The sequence below is a fragment of the Python bivittatus genome, unplaced genomic scaffold (genome assembly GCF_059951505.1).
Source record: "Python bivittatus isolate LINGU-HERP-01145 unplaced genomic scaffold, Pbiv_v1 ctg000520_np1212, whole genome shotgun sequence".
Taxonomy (NCBI): domain Eukaryota; kingdom Metazoa; phylum Chordata; class Lepidosauria; order Squamata; family Pythonidae; genus Python; species Python bivittatus.
The window spans coordinates 1,071,261-1,084,214 of record NW_028277080.1 but is presented as its reverse complement, the minus strand read 5'-3'; the positions used below and the strand labels follow the sequence as shown (position 1 = coordinate 1,084,214).

Genomic DNA, 12,954 nt, shown 5'->3' with positions numbered 1-12,954 from the left:
CGGATGCATCAACCCTAACAACTATGAAGTACTAAGTTTTGTTTGTTAGATGTATTTTATGTCTTTCCTCCAGAAATTCAAGGTGGCCTCCACTATGCTCCATTCTATTTTTCCCCACAACAAAACCTGAGGAACAGGCTGGTCTGAGAAAGCCTGTCCCAAAGTCATTCAGTGATCTTCCATGGCTGAAGATGGTCTAGAACACTGGTCTCCCCAGTCCTAGTTAGCACTCCAGTTTGAGAAAAATGTTAGCAAAACTGAAATACATTATAAAGGTCTTGGATACAAATCATATAGTAACAGCAGACTGAAAGGCTTGGGTTCATTTAGGCATGGTTAAAACATTTCAAATATTTTACAGTATCTCAAAGAATGAAAACAAGACCACAAGACCACAAAGGCCAAAAGCAAGTAATGGACCACCTCTATCTTTAAACGTACAATGATCTGGGCAGAACTGGCAAAAGGAAACAACTCTGTTAGAAAAGTTAGTTCTTTTATACTTCATGCTTATTAAGGAGTAAAATACACTGAGTATACTTGCAGTTCCATTGAAATGTACATATGATTTGGTTGTAACAGATGTGTGGCACACTGGTGTCTGCACTGGGCAGGTGACATCATACATGTCATGACATTATTGTGCAAATGACACATATGATATCCTGTAGGTCATTCACATCAAGACACAACACAAGTAATACCAATTACATAATTTGCATCATTTGCTTCTACTAATGCCTATGGTGTGGCATAATAAACTAGTAAACATCTGTGTTAAGTACATAAAAGCAAGGTTTTATTTAAAATATTATTTTTTAAAAAATGAATATGGTTTATATTGAATGAAGCTGTTATCTGAGACTACAAAATGCCCTTGCATGGAAGTTTTCAAACAAATATTGGACGTTTGAAAGAGGTGATTTAGGTGGTTATCCTAAGCCTCATATCCTATCCAGAGCTATTAATTGTGAAGCTTCATTTCTACAGTTCTGTTCTTCTATAAAGTAGTCTTGTCCTCATCACTCCTGGTTAGCTATTAGAGGTACCAACCTGTCTTTTTATGGTATACCAGGTGCACCGGTTGCCAGATTATTTCAAGGACCAATTTTGAGTGCTTGTTTGTTCTGTCAAAGCACTGAACAGCCTGAAAACCATAATTTCTTAAAGGCTTTAAAGGCATTACAAGAACCCATTCCTCAATTCATTACTGCCATCTTAGTGACTTGTTTGGCTAAATGCCATCTGGCCCTCACAGCAACTGCACCATATTTGTGAGACTTCCTTTTTGAAGTAATACAAAAATGTATTCCTTTTACAGGGGTCTTGGGGCGGGGGAAACATTGTATTTATCAGGCTTCTGTTAGGCCATGATGAATTGTGTTGGCCTTTTATATGTTAAGGCATATTAATTTATTATTGATTTTATTTTGTGTTATTTAATGAACTTTCATTACTAAATTAAAGTAAGAAACAGCAATGTCATGCAGCATGCTGCACATTTCCCCATATTACAATATATACTTTGTTTTTGGAATATTTAATATTTATTCAAATATAGGTATTTGAAGAGATTAAACTATTTTAAGTTATCCATAAATGGTAAAAAAAATAGAGCAAACAGATGAATTGTATACCTTGGAAAAATGTTTATTAAAGATGGGAAAGTGGTTGGAGAAATTTTAAGATATGCAGATGTTCTAAGAAAGGTAGTAGGTAACATACAGTCTGTTGTGAGGAAGGAATGTTGAAAGAAGCGAAAATGGTTCTGCCCACTTTATTACGTGGTAGTGAGAGTTGGATATGTTGGGAGAAGCATAAAAGTTAAGTTGAATGTAGTGGGATTAGGGGATTTAAGAAATATATGTGGTAAAACAAGAAGAGAGAGAATCAAGAATGGATGTGGATTGAATACAAAAGTGAATAAACAGTACGAAAGGAGGTGGTTTGGGCATATTATGAAAAGGAATGACTTGTAAAACAACTATACAAAGTGAAAGTGAATGGATGAAGAGGAAAGAAGACCAAGAAGGTTGTGGTTGAATGGGGTTGATGAGATACCGAAAAGAAACACGACAACCTTAAAGAACAAAGAGTGGTTTCCCAAGACAGAAAGATATTGATAGAAAGATATAAGCAAACAGTGCTGGTATAAACTAGATTTAGTTAGACCCCTTTGTTTTCTTATCTCCCACCTTTGATATTTTTCTGTTCTACTTTTTATTCTGCATTTTGTATAAAGTTGCTTACCCCAAAAAAGATAGATATGTATGCATACATGCACATAATATACATTTGAGAATATATTATATTATAGCAGCTCCTTTTAAAAATTAAATTAACATACACTTCTTTAAACTGAAAGTAATAAATGTATGCTTTGCTTTGCTTTGATCAAATTTGTATATAGGGTGTTTGTTGTTTTTGAATTTCATTTACTTTGTATCGATAGACATCCATGCATTAGAAAGCATTTTTTTTTTAACTGTGATATGCATCTATGTGAGGTAAATGCTTTCTGATTTTGCTGAGAACATTTAAAAATGGATCACTTTAGCAGAACTGTGATATGTCAAGGCCTTCCAATCTTTTTGGTCAATGGCCATATTGGGAATTTTGAGACCATGACTATCTTTTGTTCGGGGGGGGGGTGTTGTAGAATTACCTATTTACAAAGCAAAATAGGGGCATAAAGCTTGGGTAGTGTCAACGGAGAGGTCTAGGGACATGGAGCCTGGAGAGAACCAGATAAGAGATCTGTAAGCACACTGGTGCTCCTTAGCCTTATGCAGGTGACCCAGGGGATATACAATCATTTGATAGCAACTTGCTTTGATGTATAAGCTACAGGTAAGTCCTCGCTTAACTGCCACAATTGGGACTGGAATTTAGGTTGCTAAGCGATGCAGTCGTTAAGTGAATCACCACAGTCATTAAGCAAATCACATAGTTCCCCACTGATTTTGCTTGCTGGAAGCTGGCTGGGAAGGTTGCAAATGGAAATCATGTGATCCCAGGATGCTGTAACCATCATAAGTGCGAGCTGGTTACCAAGCACCCAGAAAGTTGATCACATGACCGCGGGAGCGCTGCAACGGTCGTAACTTTGGGCACCGGTCGTAAGTCATTTTTTTAGCACTGTGGTAACTTTGAACAGTCATTAAATGAATGGTCATTAAGCAAGGACTAGCTGTAGTTCTACCATATTCACATTTTAAAGCCATACCAAAAACAGATCACCACTATCTATCAATCAGGGCAAAATTATAATGATAAAATAATGGTATTCTTGCCACCCACATGCACACCTGCAAAACAATTTTGGACACATTGCCTGTGCTAATGTATCATACTAAGCCAAGATTTGATTAAGTTCACATAATATAATAAACCATAAGCCATATTTTATAAGCCACATTGACTGAATTCACATAACAAATTAAGGCAAAACCAATAATAACTAACCAGTCTGTTAGAATCAGCTGAAGAGGTCTTGATCATGGTCCCAAATGTGGTTCTGGGTCACAGTATGGAACCAGAGTTAGTGTATTTTCAGTAGTGGTGCCCCAATTTTGGAATTCTTTCCAAAGGGAAGTGCAACTACTTTCCATACTAATTTTAAACTTAACAACTTAAAACATGCTTGTTTACCTGGGTGCCTTTTAAACTAAATTTATTGTATTGTTGGATGTTGCATAATTCTTGCTTTTATTGTTTTCTTTTATGTTATAACATTTAATTTATGGAAGAAAACTGTACTGATCTCTAAGCTTCATTAAAAGGAAAACTATGTACAAATAAAATTGATAATAAATAATAAAATCAAACAAATCACATTCTTAGGTTAGCATGTTATGTGATTCCCTATAATGAATTAGGATCTCACCACACAGGCACAAACAGCCTCAAATCTTCTCTGATCATCATGACTAACAAAATATTAGAATATTTGAAATTACAATTCAATTTCTCTCTCTCTCTCTCTTTTTCTCTGAGAAATACTAATGGAGAACCAAGGATACAAGTTTTGTAACTGGGCTCTATAGACATATACCAAGATCCATTGCTATTTGGTAGTCAACATTATTAACCTGGCCTGAGAACAGATAGCTACTTCACCATATAGAAAAATGCATGAAAGCCTCATTTGCAAACCATCCTAGATTCACTACCAAGAATCTATAGTAGCAAAAATCTATATTATATGTGTAATAACTCAGAAAACCAAGAAACCCCTTGGTAAAATAACACAAATATTACTACTTGGTAAAGATGGTCAACCATACTCCCTCAGTAATTTTATAAAAAGGGCATGGTTGTCCAGTCCTCAAAAAACAAACAAATCTTTCTAGTCCTTCTGCTAGGAGTACTGGAATTAGAATTGATTTTGAGTAGCATTAATTCAGACAAAATTTAATATCAAATTCTTAAACAGCCTACACATTTTTGTTTTCATTTAATATAGTTTCAGGAAACTCTCCATTTAGCACTATTAGAAATGGCCATAATCTTTTGAAACTGTAGGAGTAATTCAAAGGTTGGACTTTCCAAACTTTAAGAAACAAAGGCATGTACTTTAGTTTGGGAATTTCACAAAACATTCTTTCAAGACCACTACCCTTTTTCTGTCCATGTATTATCCTGGTTACACAATCAGTTTTAGCCAATCTACATAACATCATTCACCTGCCAGGACATGACAGAAGTTCCCATTAGTCACAAAGAGTCTTCAGTTTGCAACTGATCCTGAACACAAGATGGTACATTAGAAACACATAAGCTCTGGAAATGGAAACTTGGATTCATGTCTGACCTTAGCCATAGATTTATTTGTTTTTGTAAAATCAGACAAGATGTAGTATGTTGCAATGTTTTTCTTTACCTCACAGCAGCAGTTTCTGATTTCTAATTCCTCATTTGATCACTGAAATGGCTCTAGGGTACTGGTATGTAACCCTTCATGTTACATATGCCCAAGGTTAATGCTCCTGAATCAGAAAACAAGCAGAGAAGTAGCTATGTTGGTTTGTTGTGTTTACATGGCTTCCATTTCCTCACAAAGGGTTTACCTACTTAACTCAGTGTCTAGTTTCACATAGCACACTGACCACCTGGGCTGGGTTGACAAAATATGCTGAAACATATTTATCTAGTTTGTCAATGCAGACGTAGGCAATGTACTGCCATCCTACTACAGGAGCCTTAGGGAGAAGAGCATTTTGGGAAAATAGTTTTAGGGAAAGAATGAAACACCTCCCTCCCATGGATCAGGTCACCATGCTTTAAAGAAAAATGTATGCTACATATTACATAAATTTTAACCTTTAGTTTCCATTCCCCATGTTGTCACTGGGAATCTCCACGGAATATACTATCTTGAATAAGTCAGTGAAGTAAGCACACTTTTATAGGGTAAGAGCAATAGGAGCATGCAAGAATATTAGCAATTAAGTTACCAAGCTGGTTTGTATCCCCCAAAATGGATTGAGTGGGAGTACAGTTCTCATTAGTTCTACAACTTATTTTCACTTTCATTTATACCATACTTCCATTTACCAAGATTTAGCATTAGAACGTGCAACTGTATGAAGCTAAATATGAATAGATGCCTTTCAAATATCTGAGGGGGGGAAAAACTCTTAGTATAGTGTATCAAGTTTCTGCCCACCTTAGAAGCACATTTATTTTTCTATACTATCACCATCAAATTTTATTGGGGTCAGATATTCTGAGAAAAGGATTGTCCTTTTTTTCCTTTTTTTGGTAATTGTTTTTGCTGTAAAGAGCCATACAGTGCTTCACATTCAATTCCAAAAAGGTGTTTTAGAATTCATGGGGCTGAACAGTGTCCCAGTGTGCAACTTTTTAAAGTAGCTGCTCTTTTCCTGGAATCATTGTCAAAATTCAAGTCAATCCTACATAATACAAATGCTAAAGAATAACATCGGATAGGAGTTTTAAATTAACATACCTCTCTTTGTCTGATATTCCTAATTATACTATAAAACAGTAAACAATGGGTTCTTAAAATAAAGGTACCTGTTCTACCTCCTGCTGCTAGAAAAGCAATGGGTACTTGAATATCGCTTCTTGGGAAGAGCTATACAGTAGAGTTCTTTTAAGACCTTCCCTACTTCTAGGCCCTCTGAAATGCTCTTCACTTTGGTTCTAAAAGCAAACATGCCCCATAATTGGCATTACTGGAAGAAAGGATATGCCTTGTCTGATAGCCATGCAGATACATCCTGTAACAATACTCTGCTTCACAACTTCAGAATTCTACAATAAAAACATGAAACCAGAGTTCCATAATAAAATCATGGAAACTGATCACAGTGTAGGAAGATTTCAGGATGATGATATTATGAACTTTCTCTTCCCAGATGATAAAAAAGCTAAGTAAATAAATAAGTGCATAATAAAGATTCCAAATCACCAAATCTAAGAAAAGGCCATTGGCTAGATTATACTAGCTCTGAACATAAATACAGACTTACTGTGCAGTTTTTAAAAGCTTTTTTAAAAAATTATCTTCTTAAATTGTAGATTCCAATATGTTATAAAAACCTTATTTTCTGAGTTACAAGTACTGGTATAAGTTCAGTAAATATGAGAATATGAAAAAAAATATTAATATTTTATTCTTATCTAAATAGGTCTTATCACTTGGTAACCAGTCAGTGTGTAGAAAGTTATTTATAGCAAACAATGAAGAAATCAACAGATTTGTTTTCTTTTAAAACAATTTAAATACAATTCCCATTGACAAGTAGAAATATTATTTATATGAAGAATCTTATTTTTCCCAAAATTATTCCCTTCCTGATTATGATATGCCTATATTGTTAATATAGCTAATTACAACTGTCTTACCAAATTCCCAAAACTATGAGTAATATTATATTTCTTTTCTCTTCTGATATAGTCACAAAGAAAAACAAAGTTTCTCTCACAAATCAACATCATGTCCTGGTCCTCCTAGATTGAGTTTTGAATGTCTGTCACTCTATTATTTAAACAACTGCATTTTATAAAGAGAAAAATTATAATTTCAAGATAGCCACCACTCTCATAGTATTAGCTTGTACTATCCAAACACATACCTAAGCAGGTAGTAAATTTATTAACCCCCCTAAAAATGTACAACTTTTAAAGACATAAAACTCTGCCTACCTTTTCAAAATTACATGAACCTTATTTTCTGAGTTACAAGTACTGGTATAAGTTCAGTAAATATGAGAATATGAAAAAAGTATTAATATTTTATTCTTATCTAAATAGGTCTTATCACTTGGTAACCAGTTAGTGTGTAGAAAGCTTAAATGCTATCCTATTTACTTATATGGGAATTAAATTCCATTTAACTCAGAACTTACTTCTGAATACTTATGTGCAAGACTGCACACCTGGAAAACATGCACTTTCCTGGAAATATTTATTTCAAAGCAAACATACATAGAATCAGGTTGCTAAACCACTGGATACTGTTAACCTGCAGCTGCAAAACTAACCTACTTTTTATTTTGTTTTATTACAACCTTTCCTGTATATGATACTGTGAATTAAAATTTATCCAAGTTATTATACAAGTTTTCCGCATCTTAACTCATCGGAAAAGAATGCGCTCGATACGTTATCTATTAATCTGGGCGCCTGGTTTTTAAAGGAACATGCTGCTTTTAACGACCGGTTTGCTGCGGGCACTAGATTCAGGGAAAGAAACACATGACTCCAACGGGACGAAACTACTGTACTCTGGAGATTGTTTTTCCTCCTTCCAATCTTCCAAGATATATGTAATAACTCCCTCTCCACCAACTTCTAGAAATTCAGGAGCGGTCCACAAGCGATGCTATTTGGAACACCCGAAGCTCTTTCGTTTTCGCAAAGGTTGCGCAATCTCTCTAGCCTCAGAAGCGGACGGAGCCAAGTGTCAATGGACTCTACGGGCGGGGGCCAGAAAGCACAGCATCAACCGAGGCTGCCCGCTCCGAAGTGACCCTTCCTATTTCCCAAAACTTTTTCGAGGGCTCCCCAATATCACCGTGGCGCTCAGAAAGGAAAGACCGAAAGGCATCAGGCTAAGCCACCGCCTCCCCGCTGCGGGCAGGTACCTCTTCCTCTTGCAGGTTCGCCTCGGCCGGGCTGAGCTCTTGCTCGCTTTTGGCGTTGTTCATTGTCTCCTCCGCCGGCCCGAAATGCCCTCTTCGCCTCGCCTCGCCTCGCCTCGCCTCTCCTCTCCGCGGCGCGTCTAGGCTGAGGGGGTCGCAAACAGGCAGGCGCGGCGAGGCGCGGCGAGGCGCGGGAGGGGAAGCAGCGGGGCTCGCGCCCTGGCTACCGCCGGCTGCTCCGGCTGCATGCAGGGGGGTCTCGCGGAGTGGCGGAGCGGGACCCCGAGCAAGGCGAGTGCGGGGCGGCGAGCGGCTGGCGGCGCGGCTGCCGTTCTGGCTGGAAGAAGGTGGAGAAGAGCCGCGGCTCTGCCCGCGCGTCTCTGCTCTAGTTGGTGGGGAGGGTGCCTCCCGCGCCTGGCGCTCGCTTCTCGGGACGTCGATGGGCGCGGAGGGAGAGGAATAGCGAGCGTGAAAAATAGACTCCCCTCTAAAGCCCCCTGGCCGGAGCACGTGAAGCGACCTCGAGGCTGGAGATTGGCAAAGCGAAGAGGGAGGAGGCGCTTAGGAGGCTGATAACTTTCGAAGCCCAATGCCTTTGCTGAAGGCTTGGTAGCCTATCAGCCGCCCGCCTCGCGTCTCCGACAAGCCTGCGCGCTCCTCTGAGCGCCCCTTTCAGGCCGGCCTGTCGGAGGTAGTGGGCACAGTGGTAATTCTGAGAGGATGCCGTGATGGACGCCCTCACAAAACAGCTGCGGTGGGAGCGTGGCCGGCCGCAAAACTCCTGCTTCTTGGAAGTCCAGTGGACGACGTCGCTCCCCGCTCCCCCCTCGAGCCTCCCTCCCTCCTGCAGTGCTTGCTGTCACCTGGGTTACCTTCCCCTCCCCCCTCCTGCAGGTGGACACATTTCTAAACAAAACTGCCGCCGTCCAACCTTTTTAAGAAGACCTGTGGTGTTTACTTTGCAGTGCATTCGTATCAATAAAGGCAATGCTAGAGCTTTGTTTTGCTGCGTGCCAACTCCCTACTTCTTTTTAAAGTTAAAGTACTTCGTTCTTTTTTCAATAAGTGTGACAGAGAACCTAATGGATGACAAGGAAAAGTGGCCTAGGTGCCTACCCTTCTCGCATCAGATTATGTTGCCAGAGTAAATCAATTTCAGTGTAAGACACCGCTTATTTGTATGTATGGCCAATATTAGTCCTAACTCCAGATTTGCAGTTTGGTGGGAGTAAGTATAGGGAAAGGCTTCTTTCTGCAAAAGGGAAAGCAATCCCATCGGCAGGAAAACCATGTCTTGCTTAGAAGTCCCACTTATAGTTGACATACATATAATGCTGCAGTGCTCCCCTTTGTTTCAAAGTGGACTGAATTTGAGAAGCAAACATCTAAGAAGCAGCCAAAGCTACCCCTGAACACTTCTTGCCTTGGTCTGAAAATTCAGTACAGGTAGTCCTTGTTTAGTGACTGCCTCATACAGCAACCATTCAAAGTAATGACAGTGATGAAAAAGTAGCTTTGCAACCAATCTGTGCATTTACGACCTTCACAGGTCTGTAAAGCAAAAGAAAGCTGGAGTAAGTTCATAAGCACAGTCATGGTTTCACTTAGTGACTGCTTCACCTAATGACCAAGTTACCAGTCCCAGTTGTGGTCACTAAACAAGGAGTACCTGTAGGTCTTTTAAAGAATTTAGTGATTCACTCTTCTTTCAACCAGCATCAGGATTGTTCTTCAAGTGACATTGATGATTTTTATACTTTTTCTGAGTGGTAAATTAGAGACAGATCTAAAGCAGTCATTAAAAATGAGAAGCTAATTATTTCCAAAATGTGTGCCAGAACATGCTAACCTGGTACAAGTAGTAAATTAAAGCTAGGCATGAACCTGAAATGTCCCCCCACAAGGTTATCCACTGCAGCTCTACACAATTCATGAACCTGCCTTCAAATCAGTTTCTGGGCAAGCTGGTAACCACATCAAACATGATGAATAATTCAAAATAATTCAAAATTCCCAATGTAGGCATGTAGAACAATTATTCATCTTCAGAGATGATCTCCTTTTTGACTGTTCCTGAGAATAATTTCTTTGGGCATGCCTTTATCCAAGCAGTGGGTGTATCCAGATCAGGAACTCACAGAGAAACATAGGAGGGAGATGCCTCTGAGAAGGAGTAAATAATAATCCATCCATAAATTATTCCTCTCCCAGAACAAGAGTGAAGTATGGCTTCAGTTCAGAAAAAAATGAATAAGATGTGATGTATAGAAAACAATGATGTAATCATATCAGTTAGCTAAGCACATGACATTCCCTATTTATTTTAATTATAATTTCCAAACATTCCAATAAATAAAATTATTCTCTAACTTTGCATCAAATCCTAAAGTCTTTTGCTCTAGGTAGACTTCCTATTGAGGTTTATCAATGTGATGTCTGTCTTTCTGACACTAAAAATAAATCCAGATGATCAGAAAGGATATGTAATGATTCTTCATTTCTCTGGAACTCCTTCATGCATAGTTCATTGACAGCAAAGAACATGTGACTCCTTTGAAATCCTTGCAGTCTGTAAATTCAGTGTGTGTGAAAGAAGGCTGCATCTTAATATCTTCAGCCACCTTATTAGAGGGAGGGAGGGAGAGAGGGAGGGAGGGAGGGAGGGAGAAGACACATTCCAAATGTAAATTGGAATATCCATTTCAGACACAGGCACATTCAGCTTCATAATATTTTTACTATGGATCCAAAGAGTGTTTAAAATAGGTTCTTTTAAGAGTTAAAATAGACTTAGGAGGTGTAATATTGGACTCCACAACTGGAAATTCCACTGTCCTTTACTAAAAGCCAACCTGAAGGGAGTAGAAATTTCAGAACAGATTTTCTGCACAGAGAAGGATTTTAGCCCTTTCCCCACCAAAAGCCCCTCTCCCTCTGAAACAGTTATTTGTCCCAAATGGCAAAATATATGGATGCACATATGTTTTTTCCAGTCATGGTAATTATGAAAATGATGTGGGCAGGTGGAAGAATGTAAACTAGCTCCAGATTAGGACTCACCATCGTTTTTTTGTTTTTTGTTTTGCAAAACAGATGACCTACATCACATTTTCTGCCTTAGATATACATCTTCTCTGAATATACACATACAGGGGAGCACCAGCTAAATTTTAGTCCATGTTCTTCATTCAAGTGTGATGCATCAGAAGCCAAATAAGCCTTACTATTGTCCCCACATGAAAGACATTTGCTCTGTATAAACCAGAATTCTAGAAAATAGGGAAGGAAATCAATGAAAGGTTCTTCAAGATTCCTTGGCAATGATACAGAAGGTGGCATTTCAAGCAAGATACCATGTTTAGTAAGATTGCTAAAGGGACTGGAGATCTTCAAACAAATCAGATCTACATACAGTAAGCATGAATGGCAAATCACTGCACATGTCAAACAGTGCTATTATCTCAATGCAAGGGAAAAGAATGGGAGATACTAACCAGCAGTGAAAAGTAATCCAGGATCCAATACCTATCTTCTTTAATTACTTTTTTTTTTCCAGAATAATAGCAGGACCAGAAAATAGTACAGGTAGAACAGTGATGAGATTGGTACTTTCTGGTCATCTGCCTCAGCAGTTTATAAGGATTCTGTCAGAGTTTTCTTCCTGTTGATTTGAGGATGCACAATTCCTCTTTTATTCATCAAATACCTGGGAACATAAAGAACAAGTGCCCGACTCTTGGACTGTAAAGCCAAACAGCATGATCAAGAGAAAGGCATCTGATTCTACAATAAGTGAGGGGCAATCCCCGTGAATAGGGATAGAACTTTCCTTTTCAGAGATGAAGCGTGTCGTGCTGAAAAGCCTACAGCAATCTTATGGAGTAGACCATATAAGGAAGTCAACCGTGAGGCTAGTTTTTTTTAACGGCTGGAAGACAATGTCTTGTACTGTAGTTCCATTTTTTTCCTTGGGTATTGCCAGTATTTATATAATTGCCAAACACTTGTCTAGTAAGTTATAGTATTTACTGTTAAAGATCTGGGATGTTTCCCAGGCTCTGTCTGAATTAATGTCCTTACAGTCTATTTTCTCTGTCCCTCTCAAATAGCTGTACTTGATTAGATGCTACTGGCACCCCATGTTCAGGTCTGCCACAATAATTGCCTCATAAAGAACAGAGAAAAGACCAAGACCCAACTATGTGCAGTATGGAACAGATTTTTTGCAGGAGGGTGCCTAATGTTGCCACGAATTCCATGTTTTTTGCCAAAAAAAAGCATGTTTTGAAACATCTCCAAAGAAATAGTTTAAAACCACAAATGATACATCAAACAATAACAATACATGAAACATCAATAAAAACTACCGTTAGTTCATCTATAGTAGATGAGATACCAAAACCAATTTTTTTTTCCTCTTTATACAACTACCCTGATAATTAATGCTGTAGCCTAAAAAAAAGACCGGGGGGATATAACATCTACTATACCTAGCAATGCTTGTTATTGAGATAACATTTACTCTTGCAGAAGGCAACAGTTGGTATCCTTCTGGATCAATTGTCTCATTCCATTCTTTTCTGGAGAGCTGAATCCAAAAAATGATGCCAGGAATTAACAGAATTTTGAAGAAAATCTCAATGCATATATGTTGCTGCTGTGAAAAAGCCAAATTCTGTGTTGGGATCAACTGGGAAGGAACTGAAAAGAATAGTGCCAATTTCATAATACCTTTATATGGCATGGCCACATTTGGAACACTATGTACAGTTCTGGTAACCACATGTTAGAAAATACATAATAAAGCTTGAAAAATGCAGAAATGGGGATCCAAAATTATCAA

At 38.4% G+C, this 12,954-nt stretch overlaps 1 protein-coding gene across 3 annotated transcripts in view; it reads right to left on the bottom strand.

Annotated features, from left to right (window-relative positions):
• The window catches only part of RBPMS (RNA binding protein, mRNA processing factor), a 109,556-nt gene extending 100,692 nt beyond the window's left edge, over positions 1–8,864 (bottom strand). Inside the window, exon 1 of one of the 3 annotated variants that reach the window (XM_088147467.1) lies at positions 8,115–8,864. In XM_088147467.1, coding sequence (XP_088003593.1) covers positions 8,115–8,177 — 63 coding nt within the window. In that variant the 5' untranslated portion in view covers positions 8,178–8,864. The remainder of the gene's footprint in view (positions 1–8,114) is intronic. The other 2 variants (XM_025165093.2, XM_025165094.2) reach the window with 2 other exon arrangements.
• Positions 8,865–12,954: the final 4,090 nt, after the last annotated feature.